The 14,885-nt window shown below is 41.7% G+C and overlaps 3 protein-coding genes across 4 annotated transcripts; all 3 read left to right on the forward strand.

Annotated features, from left to right (window-relative positions):
• Positions 1 to 1,523: 1,523 nt before the first annotated feature.
• On the forward strand, positions 1,524 to 10,526 carry RB195_018799 (uncharacterized protein; the record flags this gene model as incomplete). Of its 2 annotated transcripts, XM_064186390.1 has the most annotated exons (4): positions 1,524 to 1,640; positions 9,581 to 9,701; positions 9,756 to 9,846; positions 10,151 to 10,526. In XM_064186390.1, 4 exons carry the CDS (start codon positions 1,524 to 1,526, stop codon positions 10,524 to 10,526), a joined length of 705 nt encoding a protein of 234 aa, XP_064042271.1. The 2 variants fall into 2 exon arrangements, with proteins under 2 accessions (XP_064042271.1, XP_064042272.1); XM_064186391.1 differs by lacking the exons at positions 1,524 to 1,640; positions 9,581 to 9,701 and having other exon boundaries at positions 9,821 to 9,867.
• A 125-nt stretch (positions 10,527 to 10,651) lies between these two features.
• Positions 10,652 to 11,632, forward strand: RB195_018800 (uncharacterized protein; the record flags this gene model as incomplete). Its single annotated transcript, XM_064186392.1, has 1 exon — positions 10,652 to 11,632. One exon carries the CDS (start codon positions 10,652 to 10,654, stop codon positions 11,630 to 11,632), a length of 981 nt encoding a protein of 326 aa, XP_064042273.1.
• Positions 11,633 to 11,647: 15 nt separating this feature from the next.
• Positions 11,648 to 14,521, forward strand: RB195_018801 (uncharacterized protein; the record flags this gene model as incomplete). The annotated part of the gene is made up of 2 exons (XM_064186393.1): positions 11,648 to 11,914; positions 14,375 to 14,521. 2 exons carry the CDS (start codon positions 11,648 to 11,650, stop codon positions 14,519 to 14,521), a joined length of 414 nt encoding a protein of 137 aa, XP_064042274.1.
• Between the last annotated feature and the right edge of the window lie 364 nt (positions 14,522 to 14,885).

Raw genomic sequence — 14,885 nt, forward strand, 5'->3', positions numbered from 1 at the left:
CTGAAACAAATAATCTAGAGAAGGACAGTGGCTCGTTAGACGCCTCTCATTGTTCATCTTTATACCATTAACCAAGAAGAAGTTCGTAGGAGTCGTGCAAGGATCTAGAAAGAAAGGAACAAACATTCCTCAGGCCAGACACAACTGCTCTCCATCAGATCATGATCATGCTACATAATAACGGGCTTTGTCTCTCACACTCACACACATACACATACACACACACATACACATATACACATACACATACACACACATACACATATACACATACACATACACACATACATACACATACACATACACACACAAGAGGATGACAGAAAGTACATCAAAGGAAACGAAGTGGAAGAAAAAAAAGAAGAAAAATGTTGAAGTTATAATATCGCATGTAATCACAACCTTTGGAGTACATTACGTACACTTAAGAAAGGATTAAGTGTGTTACTAACAACGGATCCGGTTCAGCTGAAATCTTCGACCAGAAGCACATTAAAGGAAAACAGAGCTGCAGCACATCCGCCTATCTTGAGTGATACAAGAACGATATGCTGAAACAGCAAAGTAGGATCGATGTCCTACTATTTTGCTGTTGTTAGACTGCAGCAACCGTTGTTTTCCGTCATTTTCTGAAGGACAACATTTCGGACCATCTAGCTAAGGTACAAACTGTGTGTACATCTTAAGAAGAAGAAATGGAAGTCGCGTTTACACGTGTGACAACTGAACGTACTTCCAACCTTGCGAAATGAAGGTAAGCCGCACAAGCAGACCGCACGTCGTACAACAAGTGAGAAAGAGGTGATAGGACGTAGACAGAGAATGAAAAAAAGAAAGAGAAATAAAACACTACTAGTTGAACGGAAGCTAGAGAAGCGCCTGCCAAGGAACAAAAGGTGTTTCAAATTCTTTTTCTTTGCAAATAAAACGAATTCTACAGGCATATATAAGCGGCACTCCGAATGTCACGCTACGATGTCGATATGTGCTCTAACTCTCGAGCTAATCGCATGCTGCGAAGTTCATTTTTCTCCTTCATTTTATCGCCCTGGAGTGTTCTTCTTCGGACGAGAACTGTAGAAATCTCCTGACCGACAAAAATCACCGAAGCGCATCTACCGGAACCGGGGAAAAATGTAGCTGGGGAGAGGTAGGTTACTCAATTGCGCTCTAGTTTAAGAAAGCTCTTGTTTCTTTTTTCTTTTAGTGGTTTTAGTTTACACAGGTTTAGTGGTCACGGATCCTCTAAGACTAATGCTTAGGCCTTAGTTTCCCGATTGATTCAATTGTTTACTTTGAGAAATAAGGGAGCCACTGAGTGCCCCCCTCCCCCTACGCAACTACATTTTCCTCTCTCCGCACCGAACCCTACCTGCCCGACAGCTTTTTGTTTTTGTGATGCTTACTTCATTCTAACATGAGCAGTGTGCATGAATATAATTCCTCGTTCCAGTTTTTGTTTACAAAGTGCAGTTTCTAGAAGTGTAAATATTTGCTCTGGTCATCAATTTGTGCCACCGTAAATGCGTGAACGTCTTCCTATTTTGCGCTGTTTGCCTGGCAGTTTCGACGACAATCGTCAACCTTACCTCCCTGATGAAATCATTACGCATATAATCTGTACAGTGTGTCCAACAGAGGTAAGTGGCATGGGTGTATGTAGAGAAATACGTGCCCTTATTTATCTTCAATCTCTTACTGTCAATCTAAGAGCTTACTGTCGTTAAGAATTGTCAGCTTTTCAAATTCCTGTTAATTCATCTATTGAACGGATTGAGCCTGTAAACTGTACTTGAAACGTAGCACTTTCACTTGATAGCAGGACATTTCAATGCAAGCATCTGGGCATGCTTGCAAGAAACTTGCTTCCCCATGCAGGGCTATGCCCTCTCCTATCAAGGTGTTCTTTTATTTTGGTGGTAATATACATGGTAAATGTAAGCAAACGAACAAAAGTCGGGTGAGGATGATGAGAGGTATCTGTTTAAGATATGCAGAAGTATGCCTTCAAATGGGTTGCAAGCGGTAAGAGGTTCCGCTGTGTCTGCGTGATAGATGGTTCGAAACAGCGCTAGTGCAAGCAAGCCTTTCTTTTCAGAGTTGATAAGTTGGTACCAGACTCGCCTGGATAGATACAAACACTGACTCGATATCGGCTCGGTTACCCCTTGCAAGTCATTGTACACGCACGTTGTACAGACGTTGTACAGACGTGCGTTCGTGAACCTCAAACGATTTTGTATTAAAATGAACGCGGTGGTGCATCCCAGACGAATTGATTAACGCCAGTCATTTTATTACTTTATGTTTTCAAATCCAAAAGGACTTACAGCAGAAAATGGATATCATCAAAAAATGTCGAAAATGGAAATGAAAAATAAGTAGGATGGACGTGAAATATTTTCTGAAGTATTTGTGCGGTTTTTCTATCTCTGTCTAAAAGTATCTAAGTTTATTGAAGGCAATTAAACTATCTGTTCTAAAGTTTTCTATGAAAATGTGCTAGAATACAAGTTGTAGTTGCAGCTTTCTAACTGATTTGTCCGAACTGCGGATAAGAATGGTATTGATCTTTCTTTAGTAACACTTTGTTAACGTTCAGATTACGCCATGAAAACTCCGGGGTAAGCCGCTATGTCCCTTACAGAAACCTATGTGACTCACAGTCGTGGTACGAGGTGGTTTGCTACTTTACAAAATTCTGCGGGTGCATGATATCTTGGACAGGCATAATTTAGTTCTCTTAAGACTCAGGACAATTCTTGGCCACTGCACTGGTTATTTGCTACGTGCCATACATTTTGCTGTTGGGTCCTTATTGCTGTGAGACTCGTATCTAAACTTACACCCGTCTGCTTGAGGTTCCGCCCCTTGGACCAATGCTAACGCGCCGCGAAATTCAAAATGGTACACCGAGTAACTACTTTCTCTGTTGCTTCAGAGGGATAAACTCAGAGAAAGGTAAGAAATGAGTGCTTTACGATTTTCCACGTACATTTCCCTCAAAATAGATGAGGAGAATACCACAATAAACCTTGATCCAAGAAAGAAAGTTTGATCTCCGAATTTCAAGCTGAATAAGGGATGAAGTTGGAATTTAGGCTTTTCAATCTTTATCTTGCAGCTGAGAAAGATTACTTCAAATAACTGTATGACTTATATCTTTTCTTCTTCCTCTGTCTAGTCTTCTTCTCGTTGTTCCACTTGTTCTTGCATTGATCTCCTTATTTATTATTATCACTTGTTTAATTCGAACTTTCATTCTCTCTCTTGTCTATTACATCCCTGTTTCACGTGATTTGTTTTCGTTTCATTCTATTTGTTTTTTATAGGCAGGCTCATTCCAACATAATTAAGTTCCCTGCCGTTTTCATTTAATTCCTACAGTATTAATTATTGACAGGAAAGGACCATTATGTAATAGCATCACCAGAGTCGAAGTGCCTCAATAGCTTTGATTTGATTCTAAGTTTTTTTGAGCAGAGCTTTGAGATTAGGAAGTGGTAAAATTCGGATGCACAAATGAGTAGTCATACTTTCGCACAGGCAAAAGACGGAAATTAAATCACACTGTAGCATTCGGTGTTCAAAAAAGTATTCATTGTCGGCAAATTTCGCACGTTTACTTCCTATAAAAAGCGCTGGGACTAGTTTTGAATGTGAAGAGAGTTTGATTCTCTGTCTCCAGAATTGGTTGAATAGAAGCAAAAAACTGCTCCACCAAAGAAAAAATCTTAAAAGCCAGTCCAAAGACACCAAAAACTAAGTCGATTGGAAATATTTACAAGTTGGAACTTCAAGTAATGCCTGAGAACGCTACGTAGGCTTTATCATGGACCACTCCAGCTTTCCTTGGTTTTACTTTTTTTTCATTATCGGTTCCAAAATTAGAGCAACATAATTCAGGATATGTTGTAGAAAAAGTACTTTCTCCAACTAGAAAAAGATGCTGGAAAAGAGCCTTTACTTTCATTTGAAAAACTTCCACTATTTCTTTCCATGCGAATTGTATTCATTTACCTCCGGTGTTCTTGTCATATAGTAACGTGATTTAAGTTTTAAGTGTCGATTATCATGCAGTACGCATTCCCTATGTAAGACCAAGTAAATAGCGCAATTATGTGCTGAGAAGTAAAGACAGAATGAGAAATGGAGAGTAACGTTAAGAAGAGTGAAAAACAGAAACAGGAATGGATGTAAGGACAGTGAGACACACGAAAATGAAACAAAAATGAGTGAAGTAAAAGAGTGGTACAAGGTACCACTCGTTTACTTCACTACAGAGTACCACTCGTTTACTTCATTCATGTTTGCTTCATTTGGGTACAAGGTAAATTTGTGATATGTTGCATGAATAAAAATAAGAAGTTTTAACCATAATACTTTCAGAGGAGACAAAAAGAATAATTTAGACGTAAAACCAAGAATAGGCACAACTTTAAAAGACAGAGAAACAAAACAAAATAATTATGCCAAGCAAGACAAAGGAATAAGACAAAACAATAAGACAGTGAAACGGTAGAAGTAGAACGTAGAAACAGAACGAGTGAGACAGGGATGATCCAAAAGATGAAAGGAAATGAAAATACAAATCAAATAAGGAAATCAATACGAGAGCAAATAGAAAAACGAGAAGAAAAACTGAACAGAGGAAGAAGAAAAGGTATAAGCTATGCAGTTACTTGAAGTAATCTTTCTCAGCTGCAAGATAGAGATCGAAAAGCCTAAATTCCCACTTCATCCCTTACTCAACTTAGAATTTGGAGATCATACTTCCTTTCTTTCGTGGATTAAGGTTTATTGTGATATTCTCCTCATCTGTTTTGAGGTAAAAGCACGTGGAAAACCGTAAGGCACTCATTTTCTACATTTTTCCGAGTTTGTTCCTCTGAAGCAACAGAGGAAGCAGTTAGGCTGCCCGCAGAGTTCACAAACATGCGAGCGGCGCCGCCCGCGCGGCTGTGAACTCTGCGGGCAGCCTTACTCGGTGTACCATTTTGAATTTCGCGGCGCATTTGCATTGGTCCAAAGTGCGTAGTCTCCCGCAGCCGGGTGTAAGTTTAGGTACGAGTCAAACTAAGTAAGAGATGAAACTTGAATTTGAGGTTTTGATCCTTATCATGCAGTTGAGACAGATTACTTCACTTAACTGCTTAGCTAACACATCTCACTCTTTCTCTGTCCAGTTTTCTTGTCATTTTCCATTTGTCTTTGCATTCCTTTTCTGATTTAATTTGTATTTTTATTTCCTTCCATCTTTTGCCTCATCTCTGAACTACTTGTCTTGTTTCTCCGTTCTACTTTTATAGTTTCACTGTGTTATTACTTGTCTTATTTCCTTTGTCTTGCTTGGTATGATTATTTTGTTTTGTTTCTCTGTCTTTTAAAGTTGTGCCTACTCTTAGTTTTACGTCTAATTTATTCTTTTTGTCAGCTCGGAAAGGCTTATGGTTCCAACTTTTTTTAAAATTCATACAGCACGTTTTTTTTTAACCACAAATTTACCTTGTATCATGAACTACACGTTTACTTCATTTTTGTTTCATTTTCGTGTGTCTGGCTGTTCTTACATCCATTTTTTTTGTTTCTGCTTTTCTTTTTTCTTAACGTTACACTCCTTTTCTCTTTACTTCCTAGCATGTAATTGTGTTGCTTACTTTGCTCCTAGTTAGAGAATTCATACTGCGTGATAACTGGCACTTAAATCACGTTAATATATGACAAGAACATCGAAGCTAACAGAATACGATTCGCATAGAAAAAATAGTGAAGGTTTTAAAATGAAAGTAAAGACTCTTTTCTAGTATTTCTTTCTAACTGGAGAAAGTACTTTTTCTACAAAACATCCTTAGATTATACAGCTCCTACATTGGTTCGAGATAATGAAAAAAGGTACGGAAGAAAGCCAGTGCGGTTCATGAAAAAAAGTAGATAGCGTTTTCAGCTTTTACTTGAAGTTTCAACTCGTAGATATTTTCAATCGACTGTGTTTTTGGTGTCTTTGGACTCGCTTTCAAGATTTTTTCTTTGGAGTTTTCTGCTGCTATTCAACTAATTTTGAAGACAGAGAGGGAAATCAAACTCTCTTCATATTCAAAGTTAGGTCTATCGCTTTTCATTGGACGCAAACATGCGAAATTTGCCGACAGTGAATACTCTTCTGAACACCGAATTCTAAAGTTTGATTTAATTTCCGTTCAACTTCTGAACAAGTCAATAGTTAAAAACGATTATTTGAAAAGCAATGTTGGGTAGTTCAGAGCAGAGGAGGAATGATTTCAGCAACGAGGAAGGCAAGTAAGGTGGAATGCAATCTCTAAAGGGGAGAGATAAACAGCAGTAGAAATGTGTGGACAACAACTCGTAAAAGAAACCCAATTTTCAACTACATAAAGAATGCATTAGCAGACAGGATTGTGTCAGCCGTGAGTTGTAGAAGCCGCGAATTATTAACGTTCCTACAAAAACAACTCCATACCAGCACATGTCAAGGAATAAAGACTATTCAAGTGAGAAAGAAGTCACAACATAGAATACAATCTAGAAGTAACTTACCTTAGTTGGGTGCGGGATAAGAGGTACCCGTGAAAATCGGCTAACCGCTCTCGTCCTCCCTATGGCACCGCGCGCCTGCGCGTAATTACGACTGCGCTCCACCAGCTAGACATCCTCCACGACCGCCTGAGATCACCTACACCTCGCTTCCCTGTTGCTATCTAATCAACGTCGCCCGCGACGTTCGCCTCGACGAAGCGGTGGATAGTGCGAATTTTGTAGGGGGGAGTGAAGAACGAATTGCCGAGGCGAATTCTATTGTACGAATAGAGTAAACTAAGCGCATATTATTGGGAATAAAGGAGAAGAATAAGTAAAAATTATTCAAAAAGATGCTCTAGGGAAAAGAATAACACGCATATGCTTTCAAACATCTCATAATTTAACACATTTCATGATCTAAGTTTTCTATATAAACTAGCAGTGTATAAGTATGTGTTTGTCACGATGCCATTCAACGAATTCGTGTTCAACTTTCAACTGCGGCAGTTATAATAACAGCAACTTTATGCGCTTATTACTTTGTATACATTCTTTAAAGTCCTTTCCACATTTTACCTTTTCAAAATTTTACGTAGATATAATGTTTATTTACATCATTTATGAATGTGATATAATGTTTACATAGAGCAAGTATTGAAATCTGTCAATATTTGACATATTTCAATACTTGCTTGTACGTTTTATACAGTTTTATATAATAGAACTTTGTATCTTCAAACCTTTTTCAACAGCGTTTTATCGCTCCATTTCTACCTATTTTCTGCATAAAATCAATATGACAGGTTAAGTGTATTAGTGACGAACAGAGACCTTTGTATCTTCGAGATATACCTTTAGGTACAGCGTATATCTGCGAGGCATTATTCGCGCCTCGTTAATCGTTGGATGCCAGTCTTACCCAGCTAAATAAACAAAAAGAAATCCTTAGAGAAAAAAAGTAAAAAAGATAGCATAACACCGATCAGTGGGACATTTTTTGAAACATATCTCGCATTCCCAGAAATGGATGAGTGTTTTCCACCTAACAAGTCGAGACAGGATAATTACATTGTCACTCGCATTTCTAAATGGCATATCACTTATACAAACCTATTTCATTCATTCTTTCTTTTATATTAAGTTACAAGTTACTTTATGTAGACCTTCAAACAACATCTAGTACCAGGTGCTTTCCTTTCCGTTCGTCTTTAAAAGTGCATCATAAAAGCTTCAAGCGCGGCGAGAAAAAATCGTCGTAAGAGCGGCAGACGCGGCGAAATGGGTGGGGGGGGGGGCGTGGGCGGGGCGTCTTGAAGACGTAGCACAAGAGGAGCAATCAGGCTACTGTAGCGATTATGACGGTATCAGGAGAGGCACGGTGCAATTAACGACGCTCATTAGCCTCCTGGATACGCAACGGCACATCATACGGGTACCTCTTGACCGTTCCCCACCTTAGTTAGCAGACATTTAAAGCTAGAATAATCAACGAAGCAGGTGTAGCGAAGATAGAATTTATCACTTTCACCCATTTACCTCAGGTCGAATAGCTACGAGTGCCTCTTAACAGTAAAGGCCGCCGATTTGGCATAAGTGGCTGCGGGCCAGCGCACCACTTATGCCAAATCGACGGCCAAATGCCATGTAAATCTACTTAAACTACGGACGTGAACCCCCTTGCAGCCTTTTAAGTAGATTTAGATGGCACCGTTGACCTTTTGGTTGTCTTACTGCAATAATTAGACAGCGGTAAAATGTGAGCAATTAAGCAGTGCAGTTACCATAAATCTTGACAAAAGCAGGGCATACCTATTCAAGACGTTAGCCCTAGATTCAGCACATGAGAGAAGGGCTAGTCAAAGTGTTGTTCTTTGAGTTTGCGAACCGTCTGAACGCTTCCTGTGAGGTGATGAAGCACTTCAGAGGATAAATCACTGATAGCTTTGATTTTCAAGTCTCTGACGTAGCCGGTAATGCTAAAAACATCCACCGTGATTACCTTGGCTCCCGTTATTTTTCATTTAATTTATCGAGCGGGTACTACTGATTCCTCCATTTGTCCTACCGCGTCCGAGAGTGGCCCAGTGGTTTCTCTTTCCGCGAAAGATACGAAGAGCATCGAATTTTTCTTTGAAGGTTTCTATGAAGAAGTCGGACTCGGTTCGACGGTCTTAATATCGCGTGCAATGCAGTAACTCGCAGCTCTGGTCCAACGGTTACCGCTGAAATGCATCACGTGTCCGCCTCATCTTATTTTGCTTTTACGGCAAATGTGGCGTTGTCTCGATACCTGACGTAGAATCAACTTCTGATCCACTTTCTCACCTGTCTGAAGCGGGATACTTGTAGCATCACTTTTTCAGTTGAGCGTGAAGTTGACCGGGTTTTCTTCCTGCTTGCGAAGTGTCCAGGTTTCTGAAACATCGGTAAAAGTGAAAGTACGGTGATGTTAAAGAGATGAGCATGGACCTGAGTGTTTCTCGTCTTCTTCATTACGCCCTCAATGCTGTTTTACGCTCCCCAAGCCGCTCGTTTCCTCCTGCCCTGCTTAGTGGTCAGGCCGTTCTTCATGTTCATTTCCCAACCTGTATATACATACATATTATATATATATATATATATATATATATATATATATATATATATATATATATATAATATAGTGTACTTATATTATACATACATATACATGTATATATATATATATATATAATATATATATATATATATATCCGATACTTCATAGGTATCCTTTGCAGATCCAGCTGAAACTCAGTATTTCCACTTGCACCGTTGAATTCGCCCAGACCTCGTTTCGCGCTTAGCCACTGCTAGATGTTATCAGAATCATGTTGTCAGCAAATTGCATATGACGTGGCTGACAACAATCAACTTTTACTCCCATATCATCCGATTCCAGTCTTTGCATTGCGTTCCCAGAGTGACATAAATATTTTCCTTGCGATCGCACCACGCCGTCGGACCTCTTTTTAACGCCGGTGATGTCCTTCTAGTAATTACTCTTTGTCTTTGGTTGTCGAAGGCTTCCATGACCGCTTCCGGCCAACGTGAGTCGAAAACCTTCCCCGAATGTAAATCGAAAGAAATGGAGCACTGCGGCATCTTGTACTCTCACCACACCTCAATGAGTTTCGAAACAGTATGTATGTGGTTCATCGCGGTAATCCTTTAGATGAAATAATCACTCTTATGAACAGCTTATAGATCTGCTGCAAATCCTACCTCACGCCTCAAAGCGGCGCAGCCTGGCCGTCGGGCAGCTATGGTGGCGAGACTTCGTCTCGGCAGGTTCAACCATGCCACAAAGGTGTCCGGCTAGTAGCCCGGTCCTTGGGCCAAGGCTACAGGCTAGCTAATGAGGGGGTAGTACGACGATTCCGGTGCCAGGCTGCTAGCTTGCTAGTGCGACAAGCCGACCGAGGGCAACACCCCCGTCGCGTCATACTGCTAATGTCTACTATGTGTTCTTCAGAAGCTAGGGCGTACCCCAGAAGCGACGCGCATTGTCCTCGCCCGGGCAATATGGCAAATATGCGAGGGCTACCGGCTAGAGGACGGAGCAGGAGACTCGCTGTAAAGGCTCCAAGTCAAGGGAATTAGGCGATGGCTACAAGCTCATCTACCACGGCATATCAAATCGCAATGGCGTTGGTATCATAGCGAACGAGTCGTTTAGAAATAGCGTCACAGCGGTGGATCGACTATCGGATCGCTTGATGGCTGTAAAAGTAGATACAGAAGAAGTGGAATTGCGAGTCGTCTCTGCTTATGCGCCACAGATGGGCTGTAGTGAAGAAGAGAAGGCGTGCTTTTGGGAAGATCTGGAGCAGTACGTCCAATCCCTGGAAGGCGAAGAAGTACTTCTAATCGGAGGAGACTTTAACGGACATGTCGGTTCTCGGAAAGACGGGTTCGAGAGTTGTCATGGTGGATACGGTTTTGGAGCTCGCAACGACGACGGGTTGTGAATCCTGAAGTATGCTGTTATGCTGTTACAAGTGACTTGATCATTGCTAACACGCAGTATTGGAAAAGAAAATCGCATTTGATCACGTACACCAGCGGCGGTCGTGAAACACAAATAGATTTCTGGATGTTACGCCGAGGAGATCGCCGACTTCTGCAGGATTCAAAAGTCATCCCTACAGACTGTGTCGCTGCCCTACACCATCTGCTCGTTATGGACTTGAAAATCTCCCGTCCAAGGAAGAGACATCCAAGAACTGAAACACAGCGCATCAAATGGTGGAATCTGAAAGATCGAAAGGAGGTATTTTTTGCGTCCGTGGCTCCATCTGCACTTCCCCACCCTACTCGTAGTGTGGAGGAAATGTGGTCGTCTATTTCCAGCGTTATACGCTTGACCGCGGAGAACACTCTGGGAAAGACGACTCTAGGTAAGCCCAAAGTACAAAAAGCCACGTGGTTTTGGAACGAGGAAGTTCAGGCGGTAATTCGTGAGAAGAAGTCCAAGTATAAGCTCTGGTGGAGGACACGTCAGCCTGAAGATCGGGATGCTTACCTAGCGGCGAAGAGGGAGGCTAAGAAGGCAGTCTCCAAGGCGAAGTCGGACCGCTACAAGGCTGTGTACGACATGCTTGATACTAGAGAAGGCGAGCGGGCAGTGTATCGTTTAGTCAGAGCGCGACATCGCTCAACGTTGGATATGGAACACACCAAGATCGTTAAGGGAGCTGATGGAGCCGTCCTGCGCCGCCCTGGTCAGATCCAGGAGAGGTGGCGAGAGTACTACAACCACTTGTGTAACGAAGAGTTCTGTCATCCTCCGATCCCAACTGTTCCCAGCGTCGAGGGTCCTGTTCTACCAATTACTGCCGTCGAAGTCAGTGCTGCCCTCGCAAAAATGAAGTCGAACAAGGCAACCGGTCCTGATGACATACCTGCTGATGTCTGGAAGCTGCTAGGAGATCGAGGGTCAATGTGGCTCGCAACTCTATTTAACAAGATCGTTGCAGAAGGACGGACTCCAGATGTTTGGAAATCTTCCGTGACTGTGCCTGTCTGGAAAGGGAAAGGAGACATTGCTGACTGCACTTGGTACAGGCCTATATGACTGCTGTGTCATACGATGAAGGTTTTTGAGCGTGTCCTGGAGGCTCGTCTGAGGAAAATTGTCAGCGTTTCACTCAACCAGTGCGGTTTTGTGAAGGACTGCAGCACTATAGATGCTATCCATGCTGTCCGTATCCTTCTAGAGAAGCATCGAGAGAAGAACCGCAGTGTGCATCTTACTTTTCTCGATCTCGAGAAAGCTTTCGACCGTGTCCCACATGAGCTGTTATGGATGTCCATGAGGTCGCATAGAGTACCAGAGGAATATGTGCGAGGAGAGGAGGTTTTTTGGAATTGTGAGTTTCAATGACGAATGGAGAGATCTCAATCCTGAAAATGCCTCATTACTTTGACACATTGATCACGAGTCTTTCAATCAATTTTGTTGATGTGAGCTAAAGCGTTGTTTTTGATCTCTCGTACGTTGTAGAATCAAAGTGATCCGAAGTGTAGTGCGCGATCCGCTCACTCGAAATATCGCGTTGGGACCTTACTCATCTGCGATGTCCGAGTGGAGCCAGCGTTTGGATCTAGCTGAGACTACCGAGGGGAGCTAATGGTAGTCGATCCAAACGCTGTCTCATCTGTGCTGCTTAGAGCGCAGCCGTCTACTCAACTGAATCAGTCTTCAATTCGTTTTGCATTCACTGAATTAGTTGATGCAAGAATAGCATCACGGGGACGATAGAACCACTGCAATACCTGTATAAGTAGGTATATATAACAATTACATGTTGTCGCACGGGTCCATAACGCATACGACACATCCATGGGCCGTATTGTCGTTAATGACATAAGACGCAATGAACCAACTTAACATGTTTCGTACACGGTAACGAATATTGGCTAGTATGCAGTGGGAGCTCCGTACTATCGTTTCCTAGTCTCACAATCACAGGCTCCTGTGTGTACTTCTTCCAGCTTCAAGATGCAGCAAAGTTATTGACCGCATGAAAAAGGGTAGGCAGAGCAAGAAAAACAAATGTAACCGTATGAATTTTAAGTAAAAAGAGGCGAAACTTACAACCGAATCAAATTTTGCCATTCAAGTTCGATGCGACCACCTTCAGTACGACCACACTGGCGAGGACGGCTGGGGAAGATATTTAAAAACGCTGCTTTCAGCGAGTTCGCCGAGTTATGGCAGTGGCGCTGGCTTTGCTCTTCAAGATGCTCCGAAAATGGTAGTCCAAAAGGTTAAAGGCATCACCCCACGAATCTGAGGTGGAACGGATTTCAGGTGGAGTATTCGTAAACGAGACAATGGATTATGGAGAGGGGGGTGATTCCGTCCATTTCTTCCCAATTACCGTAAAAAACGGCCCGGAAGATGCGGCGCCGCACAAGACTGGCGCGCTCCAGTCGAACCTCTTGTACAAAATGATGCGCCAAAACGAATGAAGCCGTATCTTCCGGGCCGTTTTTTACGACAATTAGGAAGAAATGAACGGAATCACATCCCTCTCCATAATCTACTATCCCGTTTACGAATACTCCACCTGAAATTCGTTCCACCTCAGATTCATGGGGTGATGTCTTTAAGATCGGGGTTGTTTGGAATGTCATCGCTGCGCGGCGTATAAGTGAAGGTCGTTCTCCCGCATTCGTGATCAATCTACACACCTATCTCGGATGCGCGTAAAGAGGCACCCGAGTTAGTTATGCTTTTCGATTATGCCTCTGATGATGCCTTGCCTGAGCAATTACCGGTGGAGTGAGTCCTGTGGAGATCCACTCTTGTTGTTTCCTAAATAGTTGAGGGTTAGTTACTGCTGATCGTACGCTGAATCACCGGCTAGGACACAATGCATGAGCTAATCACATCACAGCTACATAATGCTAGCTAAAATTGTTTCCGAGAAACAGACATATTCACCAATTTCTACTTAAAAAATTAAAAGACAATTTCTACTTAAAATTTTCATCGGAATTTTCCGATGAAAATTTTAAGTAGAAATCTTGTGATGTGAGATGATCTTAAATTTGTAACCGTATCAGAAGCAAGAGAAATGCTCTTGCGGAATATGAGAGAAATATGCATCTAATAGCTTCAAGTTACGTATATGAAGATTTTCGTTGGAAACAGAAAACATTCCAGCTTTCAAACCAATGAGGATGAGGATTATTGATATTCTGTCGATGCCAAGCTTTTCTGTAGCCTAATTTGTTTCCATGAAACGAATAATGCTGGTACTTGTGAAACAGGTAGAATAAATCGGAACAGAAGAAAGTGATAGAAAGATAGTCATCTAAGTGGAAAATAGATGGAAACAAAACGGAAGGATCTGCTGTATCTCTGTCTCCTTGGAAGAAAAAGAGTTTATTTGATTAGATTTCTAGAGCTTCTGAGAGTAATATCTGGACGAAAGTCGCTCCTTCTTCCTATTAGTAGACCACCAATCCAAAATATTACGTATTATTAAGCACATTGTTTTCAATTTGCTCACTAGTTGCGGCAACTCACAATTTTTCTTTACATATTTTCTTATTATATTTTCTTTCTACGGCCAGAAAAACATCTAGGACGGTTGTCTGCGTCTCCATGAGCGAATGGAGAGTGGCTTCGTCGAGGCGTGATTGCGTCTACCGCGGCATATATACAGGATACGCAATGTCTCGGAGGCATTCACGGAAAAGTCTACAGGTGCCTCTTTATCGTTCCCAACTACCTTAGTGGTGTCCTGAAGAAGCACGTGCATCTCTGTCTTATATCTCCTTTCGGGTACAGCCGTACGCCTTCCAGCAGGACTCGGCGCCTGCATACACGGTACTATCGGTGCAGCAGTGGTGGCAGAACAACCTTCACGAAGCTTTAATGAAAATTTGGGATGAAATGGACGACAACTATCTCCTGTGCACCGCCGATGCCTTCTCCTGCATTTTTCGATAATGTGTTCGTCCCAAAGGTGTTCGCATCGAATCATATTTCAAGCGGTCAATACTTCTACCGCATTCCGTATTAGAGTTGGGAAAAGCACTGCTGGAACTTAAAATTTTGTAAAATAAAATTAAATCGAAATTTTGGATTTTTTTAAATATTGTTTGTTGGAGTTATTCGCTTTCATAACTGTTAGTCTCAGTAATAACTCATTCCAAATATTCTTCTTTCCTCACTGGTCAAAATTGTCCAAAAATGTATGAATCTTTTCTTTCTGCCTCCATAACGATTTCTCTTTCGATCAAATACATAAGTAACGTTGTGTGGTAAAACTGGGCTGTTGCGATATTGTCATGTCGGCTACTTACTTTTTATA

Source organism: Necator americanus, chromosome II, assembly GCF_031761385.1.
Source record: "Necator americanus strain Aroian chromosome II, whole genome shotgun sequence".
Classification (NCBI taxonomy): Eukaryota; Metazoa; Nematoda; class Chromadorea; order Rhabditida; family Ancylostomatidae; genus Necator; species Necator americanus.